Genomic DNA, 12,212 nt, shown 5'->3' on the forward strand with positions numbered 1-12,212 from the left:
GCCTCAGGAATTTTGTTGATTAAATGATATTTTTGGTTGTATATTTTGAGTTGTTACTTTGCAATTTCCCCACTACTTTTTTAATGGATGCTCTTTTTTTAATTGTATTTTTATGAAGAGTATTAGTCCCTTCTGCAAAAAGTAATCTTTTAACTTGTTTGCAAGTTGCTGCATTTTCTTTCTGTTTGAAAAGACGGTCAGTTTAGTCAAACGCTAAAATTTTAGTTTAATCAGATTGCAGCATAGCTCTGGTTGTGTTATTTTTTAGAAAAGTGGCCTGTCAGACTTTAACATTCAGAGTTTTCTCACAATCAAAGTATAATACTGCCACCATGATACAGCATATTTATTCTTAGATTATTTACCTGCAATGACACTTAAACTTCTGATAATTAGTCATTGAAAGCATAAAATTTAAGAAAATACAAAATAATGATTTGTATAATTAACAGAGCAGTTAGCTGGGTTTTCAACTTGCAATGAAACACTAGAAAGTTAGATGTGATATCAATACATCAATCAAATAAGATTGACTTGTTTTCAACTATGCATGAAAAACAAAAATGTTTCTGCTGAAAATAGAGTTAAAGGAAGAGGAACTCTTAAATAAATTTACCAAAATTAACCAGGAAACAATAATGAAGAATAAGAGCTTCTATTTATGGTTTTATAAATGAAGTGTGTCAATGCGGTCAGTTTCTAGAGGAAAAGGCAAAATGCTGTTGACTCAAATGCATCAAGAATGAAAGTTGCAAAGGCATGTTTCTGGCTCCAGAGGGAGCTGAACAAGAGCTGATAAATAGCTCAGAATTTTAACCTTTTTTTCCTTTTTTTTTACATTTTCTGGCAGTTTTCTGCATCATCACTCATACACATATTAACTTGGTTAGAGGAAATGTTAATCAATAATCCCACAGACATATAGGCTCATTATCATTTCAGTCACGTTCCATCTTGTGGCATTTCTCAGTTTAGGTTAATGTTTGTGCCTCCTAACCGTTCCATCCGTTAATATGTATGGCTTCTGTCGTGACCCCTTCGAACCTGCATTTGACAAGCCAAAGTTCTTCTGCTTCACTCAAATACAAATGGATCAAATGCTTGTTAACACAGTCAAAGTTTCATCGCCTTTAATGGCAGCCACATTTTAAATCCTGATAAGACTTGTCAGCATTTCCATCTGCCTACATATCCATAGTGTCTCCACCAAAATGACTCTGTGACAGAAGCTGCCTGTCCAGACCTTGCAACATCCACTATGTGGCTTTGAACAGGAAAGATTGTTCTACACAGAGACTAACAGCCCAAGGATGAGGCTTTTTCAGAGGCCTGGTTAAAGAGAAGAGGGAGGTCACTGTGGGTGAGGAAGAGGAGGGAAGAGCTGATCTACACAAAGGAGGACTGCGTGACCCGAGAAAGAAGCTGTTCTTCCTGAAAGTATTTAGGCTGGCAATCTTGAGCTGTGGCAACCCTCTCAGAAAACTGCAACTTGACAAAGGTTGGTGTGTTTCTGCAGGTTTTTATGCGCTCGCAGTGCAAAATGGTTACTTCTGCATATATCTGTGACTTTAACTGTTAGTTTTTGTTTCTGACATGGGTGTTTCTGCAGCATTCCCTGCAGGCTCACAGCAGATGTTATCTGTTCTTTCTTATAATATTGCTTTAAAACATTAGACATGCTGTGCTTCTTCATCATCTGTGTCATAAACTTGTCCAAACCTTTATTCTCTTTAAGGAAGCCGGCAAAGTAAAGACATGCTCTCTTCTCTTGGTTGTCAGGAGGCAGGTGCAGACACCAAAACTGCTTGTGTGAATGAGTTTGTTTGTTGTTGCTGCTGCTGACAGTCGCATCTGAGTGAGCATGCAGGTGTTGGAGAACAAGTTGTCGGTGCGACACTGCCTCACCTTCGTTACGGGCCTGGTGGAGTGCCTGTGCTTCGCCGGGGCCGTGTTCGGATGGGCTTCTCTTGTTTTTGTCCTCAAGGAGGACGGCTACTTCAGCTCTCTGTGCTTTAACACAACAGGATTCAATGGCACTCAGATATTAGGTCAGCTTGATGATTCCACTGCTGCTGGTTTATTCGTCTCAATTTTAAGCTTCAACTGTAAACGTTTCTGCATTGTTGTCAAAATTGTTACCTGTTAACCTGTTTATCAATTATGCATCTACATACACCGCTGTCTTGTTTATGTCTTTCTCTGTATTACCAACAGACTGCAGTGCACAAGATGAGCAGCTTTCACTTATTTTCACCATCGCCACTTTTATGAACAACTTCCTCACGCTGCCCAATGGCTTCATTTTCGATCACTTTGGTACCGCAGTGGCTCGACTCTTGGCAATGTGAGTAAAATTGTGTTCATAAACCACAGTGATATCCATTTCTTTGCTGCATGCTCCTGTAAAACTTTCATCCATTTAGAGACTTACAGTGCCTAACTTCAGTCAGGCAAATTATCAAGTTGTCTCAGTTTAAATACAGATGTCCTGGTTTGTGCACATCAAGGTGAAGACGTCATGGTGAAACAAGATATTGCTGTGGGATGTTGGGAAGCTGCACAAACTTTCTATGAAAACACGTGGAGCTAAATTCAGGGTAATTCTAGGAAAAAACTGCAGAAGACTTTAGAGTTTTGTTGACATGATAGCCATCACTATCATGTCTTTGGAGCAGATTCATGCTGCTGAAAGACAACAATCTTCAACTTCACGCCAAACTCAAATCCATTCAAATCCAAGATAATTTGCCATGTAGCGTAATGTTGATGTGAGGTTGGAAAATGTCGGGGCAAATGAGATTATTCATGAGGATTTCTGAGTAGAGCAAATAATCTGCTTGTCTTTCATAGTGGAGTCACTCTTTGTCAAGAGTCTTAAATGCAAATAATGATTTTTTTTTTAACAGGACTTGGTGCATACACTTCTTTCTATGAATTATTTTTATTAGATAATTTTCTGAATAATACTTCAGAGCCACCTGAACATCTGTGAAAATATCAGGTTCTGGTTTGCACAGAATTTTTTTTTCAGGTACATTTGTTGACAAAAACAAATTAAAAGTAGACTCAGCTGATCAGACTGTTGCTTGCAGCTGGATCAAAACGTCACAGATCTTTTCTTCTGCTCTGTCTTTTCCATTCGAAAATGTTCTGACGAGGACAAGAGATGATGTGAAATCGATTCATTTGGGATCATCTGTTTGAAAAACGAAGAAAAATTATAATCTGTGCGGTTTTGCTTATTCTAAGACAGTCCCATCTCTCAACAGATTTCTATATACCACTGGCTCCCTGATGGTGGCGCTCTCCTCGCCAGGTGAGAAACAATGATGATTTCTACCAGCTTAAAAAAGCTGCTGCGTCTCTTTCTTATCTCTTTCTCCTTTCCCATCAGCTCTGCCTTTCCTGCTCTTCCCAGCTCTCCCTCTTTTGGCTGTGGGAGGCATTTTATTCCTGATCACAAACATGCAGGTGCGTTGGCTTTTCTACAAGTCTGTCAGCACAAAGATCAGGGATGACTGTGCAGAGGTTCAGAGAGCGCAGGCTGTGAGTGAAGCTTTTGTTGCTTGAATGGCAACTGTGGCTCTGTGGGAAGCATAGTTGTCTTGTGATCAGAAGGTTGTAGGTTCAATTCCAGCTTTCACCGGCCTCATGCTGACGTGCCCGATTGGTGTGGGAATGGGTGAATGTGACTCTAGTGTAAAGTGCCTCGAGTGTTCAAAATGATTGAAAAAGTTCAGCCCATTTAACTTGGTGAAAATGTTAGGTGTGTCTGTTTGGCTGAGAGGACTTGATTTGTGAGGGTTTTAGTGGTAAACCTCACGAAACAGGCAAAACAGACGTTGGCACTGTGCCATGGCCTTCTGGCTCCAAGGGTGATGAGTGCAAATAAAGACGATGCACGATTAAAAACACTCTCCAGACTTTGAAGAGTTTAGGATATATTATTAACTCAAAATGTCTTGCAGTGTTGTGCACATTTACTATAACAAGTCTATAAAGGTTAAAGGTAACATGATCGACTCTTTAGGAGCAGGTGTAACTTAAAGTCCTTCCTCTGACTCATTTTTTTTAATGTCTTTTCTGCGATGTCTAAAATAGTATTATTGTCAGTAAATGATCCCCTAAAGGAAACTAGAAAAAAGACACATGACCAGGAACCGCTTATTAACTTCTCCATGACCCACATTCCAAAGACTTGCTTGTCTTTAAGTGATTTTTTTCGGGCTGATTTTGTGACACCAGGCTTATGATCTTGTGTAGACAGACCACCAATCGCCTCACGAGGAATTGATGCTTAGTGAAAGATGCCATTGTGTGTCGTCTCCTCGTCGTATCCCTAAGTTCAACTCTTCAAAATGCAGTTTCGGTTTCCTTTGAGTTCAAGTTTTGTACAAAAGCTTCAATATAATATTTCTTTGTTTTTGCCTCCTGAAGGTTGGAAACCTGTTTGGCTCACGTCGCTCTACCATAATCAATCTTTATAATGGAGCTTTTGATTCTTCCTCAGCACTCTTCCTCATCATTAAGGTAACAAAACATTCAGAAAGTAAGTTTTTGTACAAGAGTAAACAGCTCACGGATGCCGCTAAGTCTTCTTGTCTCTGCAGCTGTTGCATGAGTCTGGCGTCTCTCTCCGCGCTGCCTTCCTCTTCCTGTCGGCCTGCAGCGTCGTCCACATCCTCAGGACGTTCTTCCTGCTGCCCAGAACCTTCATTCCTCACCCACTGCCTGATCGCTACACGTACGGGTACGAACAAACGGCCCGCGTGTAGCAACGTTCAGTCTCCTTTAAAAGTCTTGTTATTTAGAGTGAAAACATTTCTTATATTAAAAAGAAGAACTCATGACTTTTTTTTTTAGTTTTTAGTTTAAAAGACATTTGTCTGTGGAACTAGTACTTTTTTATCGATGTCCAAGAATTATTGACGTAAAACAAAGTTTTCACTTCTATTTTTGTCTAATATTTTTGCACACGAGGCAAAAAACACTTGGTAAGAATACTTGGTTAGACAAACAATGACAAACTACTTATTTTCTCAAACTCTTCACACATGACTCAAGCTCTATTGACAGGTTTCTAATGACTGATTGAAAGACATTTCAAATAGTCAGCAAAATATACAGTTATAAATTAAAGATTTCTGGATTCCTAAATTAAAAACAACCAAACTAAATAAATTTTTTGCCGAACAGAAATTGTGATGGTTGTGAGTCAATGTCTCTGAACATCTTGAGGCTAGTAAACACAAAAATTCATGTTTACGAAAGATAAAACTGAAACTGTGACTGACTTTCCTGTTGGACTTGTTTTTAATTTATTTGCAGGGTCTCCTGTGGTGCATTAGAGACCATGAACAGTGAGGTGACTGCAAACGTCTGTGCACATACAGGAGCAGAGGACACACTGTTTACAAATGACGTCCCTCCCAAACAAGGTTTGTAATCCGCCATTCTCTGCTTTCGCTCCTGGTCCATCTTCTTGAGGTTCATCAACTTCTGTCCCTCTCAGAGAAGACTTTCCGAGAGTGTTTGCTGTCCAGGTTCTTTGTGGGCCACCTGCTCTGGCTGTCGGTGATGCAGTTTAGGCACTTCCTGTTCATTGGCACCCTCAACCCCATGCTGCTCAGGCTCACAGAAGGAGATACCTCTCTGGGTGACGCCTTCCTTGTTCTCATCAGAAAAAATAATTATTTGAGTCAATATGTTGTGTTTTTTAAGGTTTTGCTGCTATTTTGCAGTCAACTCAACCTATGGGATTCCTATCAAAACATTGTTTGCTGACTGTATTTTTGGTATGTGCATGTATCTGAGCAGTGAGCCAGTACACCAACGCCTTTGCTTTCACCCAGCTGTGCGCTGTGCTGTGCGCTCCCTGGAACGGCCTCATCATGGACAGGCACAAGGGAAAACCTCTAGCTGCAGGTAACCTGCTGGGCTTGTACAGGAGGAGCTCAGGAATCCTGAAGCCTGAAAGACAAGGACCGATGCTGTGAGATAGTTACACGTGATTGTCAATGCTCGTAGGGGAGACGGAGCAGGAGGCCGACCTGCGGGCGTCTGTGCTTTCTTTATTCCTGACGGCGCTGCAGTGCGTCTTGTTCTCTCTGTGTGCCTCCATCCCCTCCCTGCCGCTTCAGTACCTCACCTTCATCCTGCAGGTGCTGAACCGCTCCTTCCTCTATGGTGGCATCGCAGCCTTCATCAGCGTGGCGTGAGTATCATCTTCGGCCAGAAGTGATCTGAAAAGCAGGAAGCATGTTTGTGATTTGAAAAGACAAAAGAAAAAAAGAAGTAGCTCAGGATTAAAGACATATTATGAAGCTAAGACCTGTGAAATTTTTTTGCTTAAAAATAAATAGATGTTATTTCACTTAACAGGGTTCGATTTTGGCAGAAATGGAACGCCGTACATTTAAAGAGTTCATTTTTATATGAAGTTTTTGACCCTTATGTGTTGATCAGGTTTCCATCGTGTCACTTCGGGAAGCTGTATGGTCTTGGTACGTCGCTGGCTGCGTCGTTTTGTCTGCTGCAGTATCCCTGCTTCGCTCTGGTGAACGGAGCTCTGGGTGGAGATCCTTTATACGTGAGTGCTGACCTGTCTCTCAGCTAACTTGGCAGTGACCCCTGAATTACTTCCTTTCTCATGTCTCACATGTGTGCAGATGAACATCAGCCTGACGCTGCTCAGCTTGCTGGCCTTCATGCATCCCCTCTCTGTCTACCTCCACTGTCGAAAACGTGCCTCTCTGAGAGACAATAGGAAAATCACAGCTTTCTCCTCTTGAAGCCCGCTGGCTGATGGGACTGTTTGTACCAGTTGTTACAAACAGATTCACCATGCTGGGTTTGAAAATAAATTATGGGCATAAATTTGAATTGAATGTTAACCCAACTGTTAATCTAGCTGATTTTATATACAGAATTTCTCCCAAGTAAGAAATGAACACTTATTCATGTGTTCATGTTATTTCTTTTGTTTATGGGTTGCCTTAAAACATTACAGACCGGATGAGGCTTGTTTACCGGATAATCTCATAACAACCATACCGGTTTGCCTAAAACCTCACAGTTTAGCTGCCCTGTTGATGAAAGGGAGAATGTAACTCAGCAACACACACAGCTTGTTTCTCCTGTCGAACCCAAAGATCACATGAGCATAAATCTTGATTCTGCAGAGGTGCTAAAAGTTGCCAGATCTGTCTCACATCAGAACAGACTCATTTACAGACTGAATTACAATTTTGAAAAATAAACAAATGGTTTTCGGTCAGGAAGGTTGAACTTTTATGTTCTGGTTATGCTTCTAGTTTCTCTGCCCAGTGGGAAAATAAAAAAAAATCAAACAAAAGTTGATTATATGATGCTAACATGCTTTTCTTGAGGTCTTGTTTTATCTTTCATCTAGTATATATTTTTTTTCTGTAGCTGATTAATGCTTTGTGTTATTTCTTTTGTTTATAATCTGTCATTTGTGATTGAGGTTTTATGTGTGGTGCTTGTTCCTTCGGCAGCACATACCACAACATGAAGGTGAGCAAGATTCAATTCTTATTAAAAAAGAGGTTTTCAGGTCATGCTTATTTTATTTGCATAAAAAAAGACAAAAGTTCCACAAATCTTCAGTACAATGATTTCATTAGAAATGTCAGGAATAAAATTCCAGACGATTGTTTGCCATGAAACCTTTGCTTGAAGCTTCCTGGGACAGAGATTGGCCAGTGGACCGGAGTTACGGGAAGGAAACACATTTCTGCCACCTGCTGGCTTTACGACAGACGTTTTACAAACAACACAAATACTGGAATCACCTCTCTGCAAAAACAAAAATCACCAAACTGTTTTGTTCATATAAAATATCATGGGTTCAGTGCTTTAGAAAAGGTAAGTATATATTTTTGAATCGTTGTTCAGGACTCGTGTGCAGTAAATCATCATATGCAATACAGGTTTGATTTTCTATAGATATATGATCAAATCTGTATTAAAAACACTAAATTAATTTCTCCTCTTCAGGTAGGTTGTTGCTCAAGAGCTCTGTTCTATGAAGCTAATTTTAATTTAACTTCTGTTGCATTTATCAAAGCCTCAGGTACTGAGTAGTTTCTCAATTAATCTTTTTTGTGTGATCAAACCTGTAAATAATGTTGTGCAGTATGAAATAATAATATTTCAGAACCAATAAAGAACACAAACAAATGACATATATTTTTAATGCATATTTTAGTTGATATATTTCACAGAGTGAGGAATTTGTCAAAACACTAAGATGAAATAAAAGACAAATCAATTACAAGTGCAACATTTACAATGACAACTTTGTCCAATATTCTGAAATGTTGTTACTCTGGCAAAGAACGTGAAAAGCTACACAAAATCCCAAAAAGTTTTTTTTTTGTTGTTTTTTTAATAATTAGAGCTCTTTGTGATGCTAGTTGCTGTCTTTGGGGAACCTTTCAACTTAATGCAGAAAAGTTGCACAAAAACCTTTGCGTCTCCAGAGGGAGCTGTGCTAAAACTGATAAAGTGTCTCATGAGATGTTTGTGTTTGAGAAAATAACTCGGTAAACTGTCGATTCTGTTTCCTGCATGCAGGAATGAGAAGCCATGCAGCGTCACATTTCCTCACCCAGCTTAATTAAATCTGTCCTTAGTTATATTTCAGTGGAAAACAACTGTATAAAATTCATCAGCAAAATAATAAAATGAAAATGCTGGAAGTAGAATAACTTGTGAAGTGAATTCTCCATTGAGGAAATTTTATGAATGAGATTCAATCCGGGTGTCGGCTTGTGAGATCTACTTGATGTCTGTGATCCAAATAAAACAGATTTTGTTGGGAGGATTGTCACTGGGCAGGATGGTCGAGAAAGAAAATCTGTAGCTTTTTTTTTTTTTAATGTAAAGGAAACTCCCCCACAACACCTGCTGTGCGCCAACACAACCCCAAAAAAGACTTTATGCGTCCCCACAAACTCTTCCACATCTCGAGTTTGTCTCTGTGTGCATGCATGTGTGCGCACGCACGTATGTTACTTCTGCGTCATTGGTGATTTCAGCTTCAGATTCTCATTCGTTTAAAAATAAATACTTGCATAAAAGCTGGTCCAAGTCGGGAATGAAGGCAGCAGGAGAGGAAGATTAAAAATGTCCCCATCTGTTAATGAGGTGACTTGTTGCCGCACCACATCTTCATGCCAGATTTTAAAGACTCACTCAGACTGTCTGTTCCCTTTAATCAAATGTTACAGCTTCATATTGTCATCATTCATGTGTTTGTTTCCGTCTGCGCCTTGCAGCTAATAGGAAGATAAATCATGTCTGAAACTGGGAGAATGTCTGACGAGCAGCAGCAGAACCAGAGAACATAATGATCCTCACCTCTGAACTGTGACATCTATGCTAAATATGAAAGCAACATCAACACACCGGCATTTATGTCAACAAATCTCATGTTTTTCATTCAGTAATCAATCTGAAAGCGTCTATATGCTGTAGGTCATGACAATAAATCCTCCTTTTTTTCCTCTCTGATTCCTCTTATTTACAATCATTACCAGTTTCTTCCTTGTTTTTGTTTTTCTTTCACTGATCCACTAACCTTGACATGACCAACCTCTTTTAATCCGTTTATCTTGTCCTGTTAATTAATCCATGCAGATAAAAAAGTTGAATGCACACTTTTTGTCCTTAGGTTGTATTTTACCTGCGTATCTGTTAAAAAAAACTACTAATATTTGAACACAAACAGCTCTGCAGTGGAATGTGATCAAAAAATCAAAAATGTCTCAACATTTTCCCAAAGCTCGGGTTGAAGAATGATTTGAACCAAACAGTCCCCAAAGCTAACAGAGTTTGGACAACAGCTTTCTTATTTCACAATCAAAATTTTAAAATAAAAGAAGTCCTGAGGAAAAAGACAATGCGGAACTTAATTTAATCTGAATTAAGCCCTGATTAATGATCTCCTGCTCATCCTGATATTTGAAGTCTGATAGGAACACTCTGGTGACAGACATCCATCATCAGATGGCTCAAACAGCTGCTGCTTTTTTCTGCTCTGTTATAATTTTCGACTGGACCCATATCACATTCACATGCTCATTGCGGTGACACATACTGAAGTAGTGGGTGACTTATTTGAATAAAACCCTTGGCAGAGCCTGTTGGTTTGAACTGGTGAACAATTAGTTAGTAAGAAAACGGTGGAGAGGCTCAGGAAGAGGCTGAGGAGGCGGAGGGAAATGAGTTACAGAGTAGGAGAAATGAATAAAAGCTGATATAACATCAACTCCATATTTGATGGACCAGAGCAACTAAATTTCTTTTAGCAGATCATGGATACAAAATACTTCAAATTCAACAAACCATTGTCAAATATTTAGGTACACAAAATGAAAGCCTTTTAATGAAAACAAGAGAGCTAAAATGACCCATCAGGAGCTGTAATTTGTGACTGTACTGCTAAAAACAGCTGAACCTGCACATAAGACATGAGAGGAAAATATGTTGCAATAAAATTGTACGGAAGAGATAAAGTCAACATTTCTATCAATACTGGATGTGTCACCTTCAAAACAAAAAAAAAACATAATCTTTGATAACTATTATTGTCAAGTTATGTCTGTGTTCATTTTAAATATTGATGCATTCCTTCCTGATTGAACATTTTACGAATACCTTATAGCTATGGTCAAGTACGGTGACGGCAGGTTGATGATCTGGATTTGTTTTAGAGCCACAGGAAGTGGGGATCTTGCAGTCATTGAGTTGACTGTAGGAACTCCTCTGCATACTCACGATGTCTACAGTGAAACACGAGACCATCTGATCTGAAGCTCGGCTGAAATCGGATCCTGGGCAGAGGGGAACAGCAGCAGCAGCAGATGAAACAAAATGACGTAGAAAGGAAATAACTTTTTTTTAAAGGCCAGATCCTAAAGGAGAGCGAGGCGGTGCAGAAACAAAGGTCTGCAAACCTCAATGAACTGAATCACAGTAGCAAAGGTGAAAGACAGAAAACATCTTTGTTGAGTCTTCCTATTTCCAGTTTGAGTTCATAGCAATAATTTGCAATGGGACGCTTTTTTAATGCTGCATTGTTAATTATTCATGTTTGAACCATAATTAGTAGCTGGTTTTATTTATTTATTTATTTTAACTGTTTAAAGAACCCTTCATGTAAACTGTCAATTCTAATTTTAACAAACGTAACATTGTAAAGCAAATGGAAAGCACGACCAATTTAGAGCGTAACATTTCATTACTTTTAGGGGTTTGAAGGTATATAGCCATATTTCCCTTGACTTATTATCTGTAAATAATGTTCAGTAATCAATAATCTCATTTGGCACGACGCATCGATGAGTGTTTCACGTTTAGGGTAAAGTTTCCTAACCTATTCAACACGTTCTGACGAACTTTTCACTTTTATTTAAATCAGTTGCAAATATGAACTTTATACATATCAGCTTCTCCTCTGACACTAAATATCAAATGATTCATTGTCTCATTAACAAAGTCTTCTCAGACCTTTGCTGTCCGGCACCCACGTTCCCCGTGAATCATACGTTTGTATCAGCTTCTCTCTCCCAACAAAAGCTACAATTTGTGAGAATTATTTGCAATTGCATCTTTGCTGTGTGTTTTTACGGCCGAGGATCACTTAGAAACTTAGAGACAAATCTCTAATTGTGTACTTCTTGAACTTTCAGCTTGACCTTGGATCTGGTGGGCAGAAGCAAGTTCTGTCCACATGATCTTCAGAACGTGTGGAACACATACGCACACACACTGTGTTTAGGTGTGTCTGTGTGTGTTTGTGGGTTGATGGGCGACGAACAGTCAGTTGCATGTTAATTTAGGATCAGGGACAGAGTCCATGAGCATGCTGTGTTTACACCAGTTCAAATGCCAGAGTCCCCGTGAGTCCCTTTGTCACAGGAGGCAAGTGAGAGGATACATGGGAGAGCGACGAATATATTTATTCATTTATCTTTAATCAAACTGACAATGCAAGGTGTGGTACCACACCAGAATGATGTGGATGTGTCACCTTCAAAACAAACAAAAAAACATAATCTTTGATAACTATTATTGTCAAGTTATGTCTGTGTTCATTTTAAATATTGATGCATTCCTTCCTGATTGAACATTTTACGAATACCTTATAGCTATGGTCAAGTACGGTGACGGCAGGTTAACAAATT

General features: G+C 39.2%; 1 protein-coding gene across 1 annotated transcript; it reads left to right on the forward strand.

The window, feature by feature from the left end:
• The first annotated feature begins 1,411 nt into the window (after positions 1 to 1,411).
• LOC129362739 (equilibrative nucleobase transporter 1-like) lies at positions 1,412 to 7,876 on the forward strand. Its single transcript, XM_055034453.1, has 13 exons — positions 1,412 to 1,498; positions 1,780 to 2,048; positions 2,215 to 2,344; positions 3,270 to 3,316; positions 3,395 to 3,471; positions 4,438 to 4,530; positions 4,611 to 4,750; positions 5,329 to 5,438; positions 5,513 to 5,656; positions 5,818 to 5,925; positions 6,028 to 6,214; positions 6,466 to 6,589; positions 6,669 to 7,876. Exons 2-13 carry the CDS (start codon positions 1,862 to 1,864, stop codon positions 6,789 to 6,791), a joined length of 1,470 nt encoding a protein of 489 aa, XP_054890428.1. The 5' UTR covers positions 1,412 to 1,498; positions 1,780 to 1,861; the 3' UTR covers positions 6,792 to 7,876.
• The last annotated feature ends 4,336 nt before the right edge of the window (positions 7,877 to 12,212 follow it).

The sequence above is a fragment of the Poeciliopsis prolifica genome, unplaced genomic scaffold (assembly GCF_027474105.1).
Source record: "Poeciliopsis prolifica strain line A6 unplaced genomic scaffold, Auburn_PproV2 SCAFFOLD009, whole genome shotgun sequence".
NCBI lineage: Eukaryota > Metazoa > Chordata > Actinopteri > Cyprinodontiformes > Poeciliidae > Poeciliopsis > Poeciliopsis prolifica.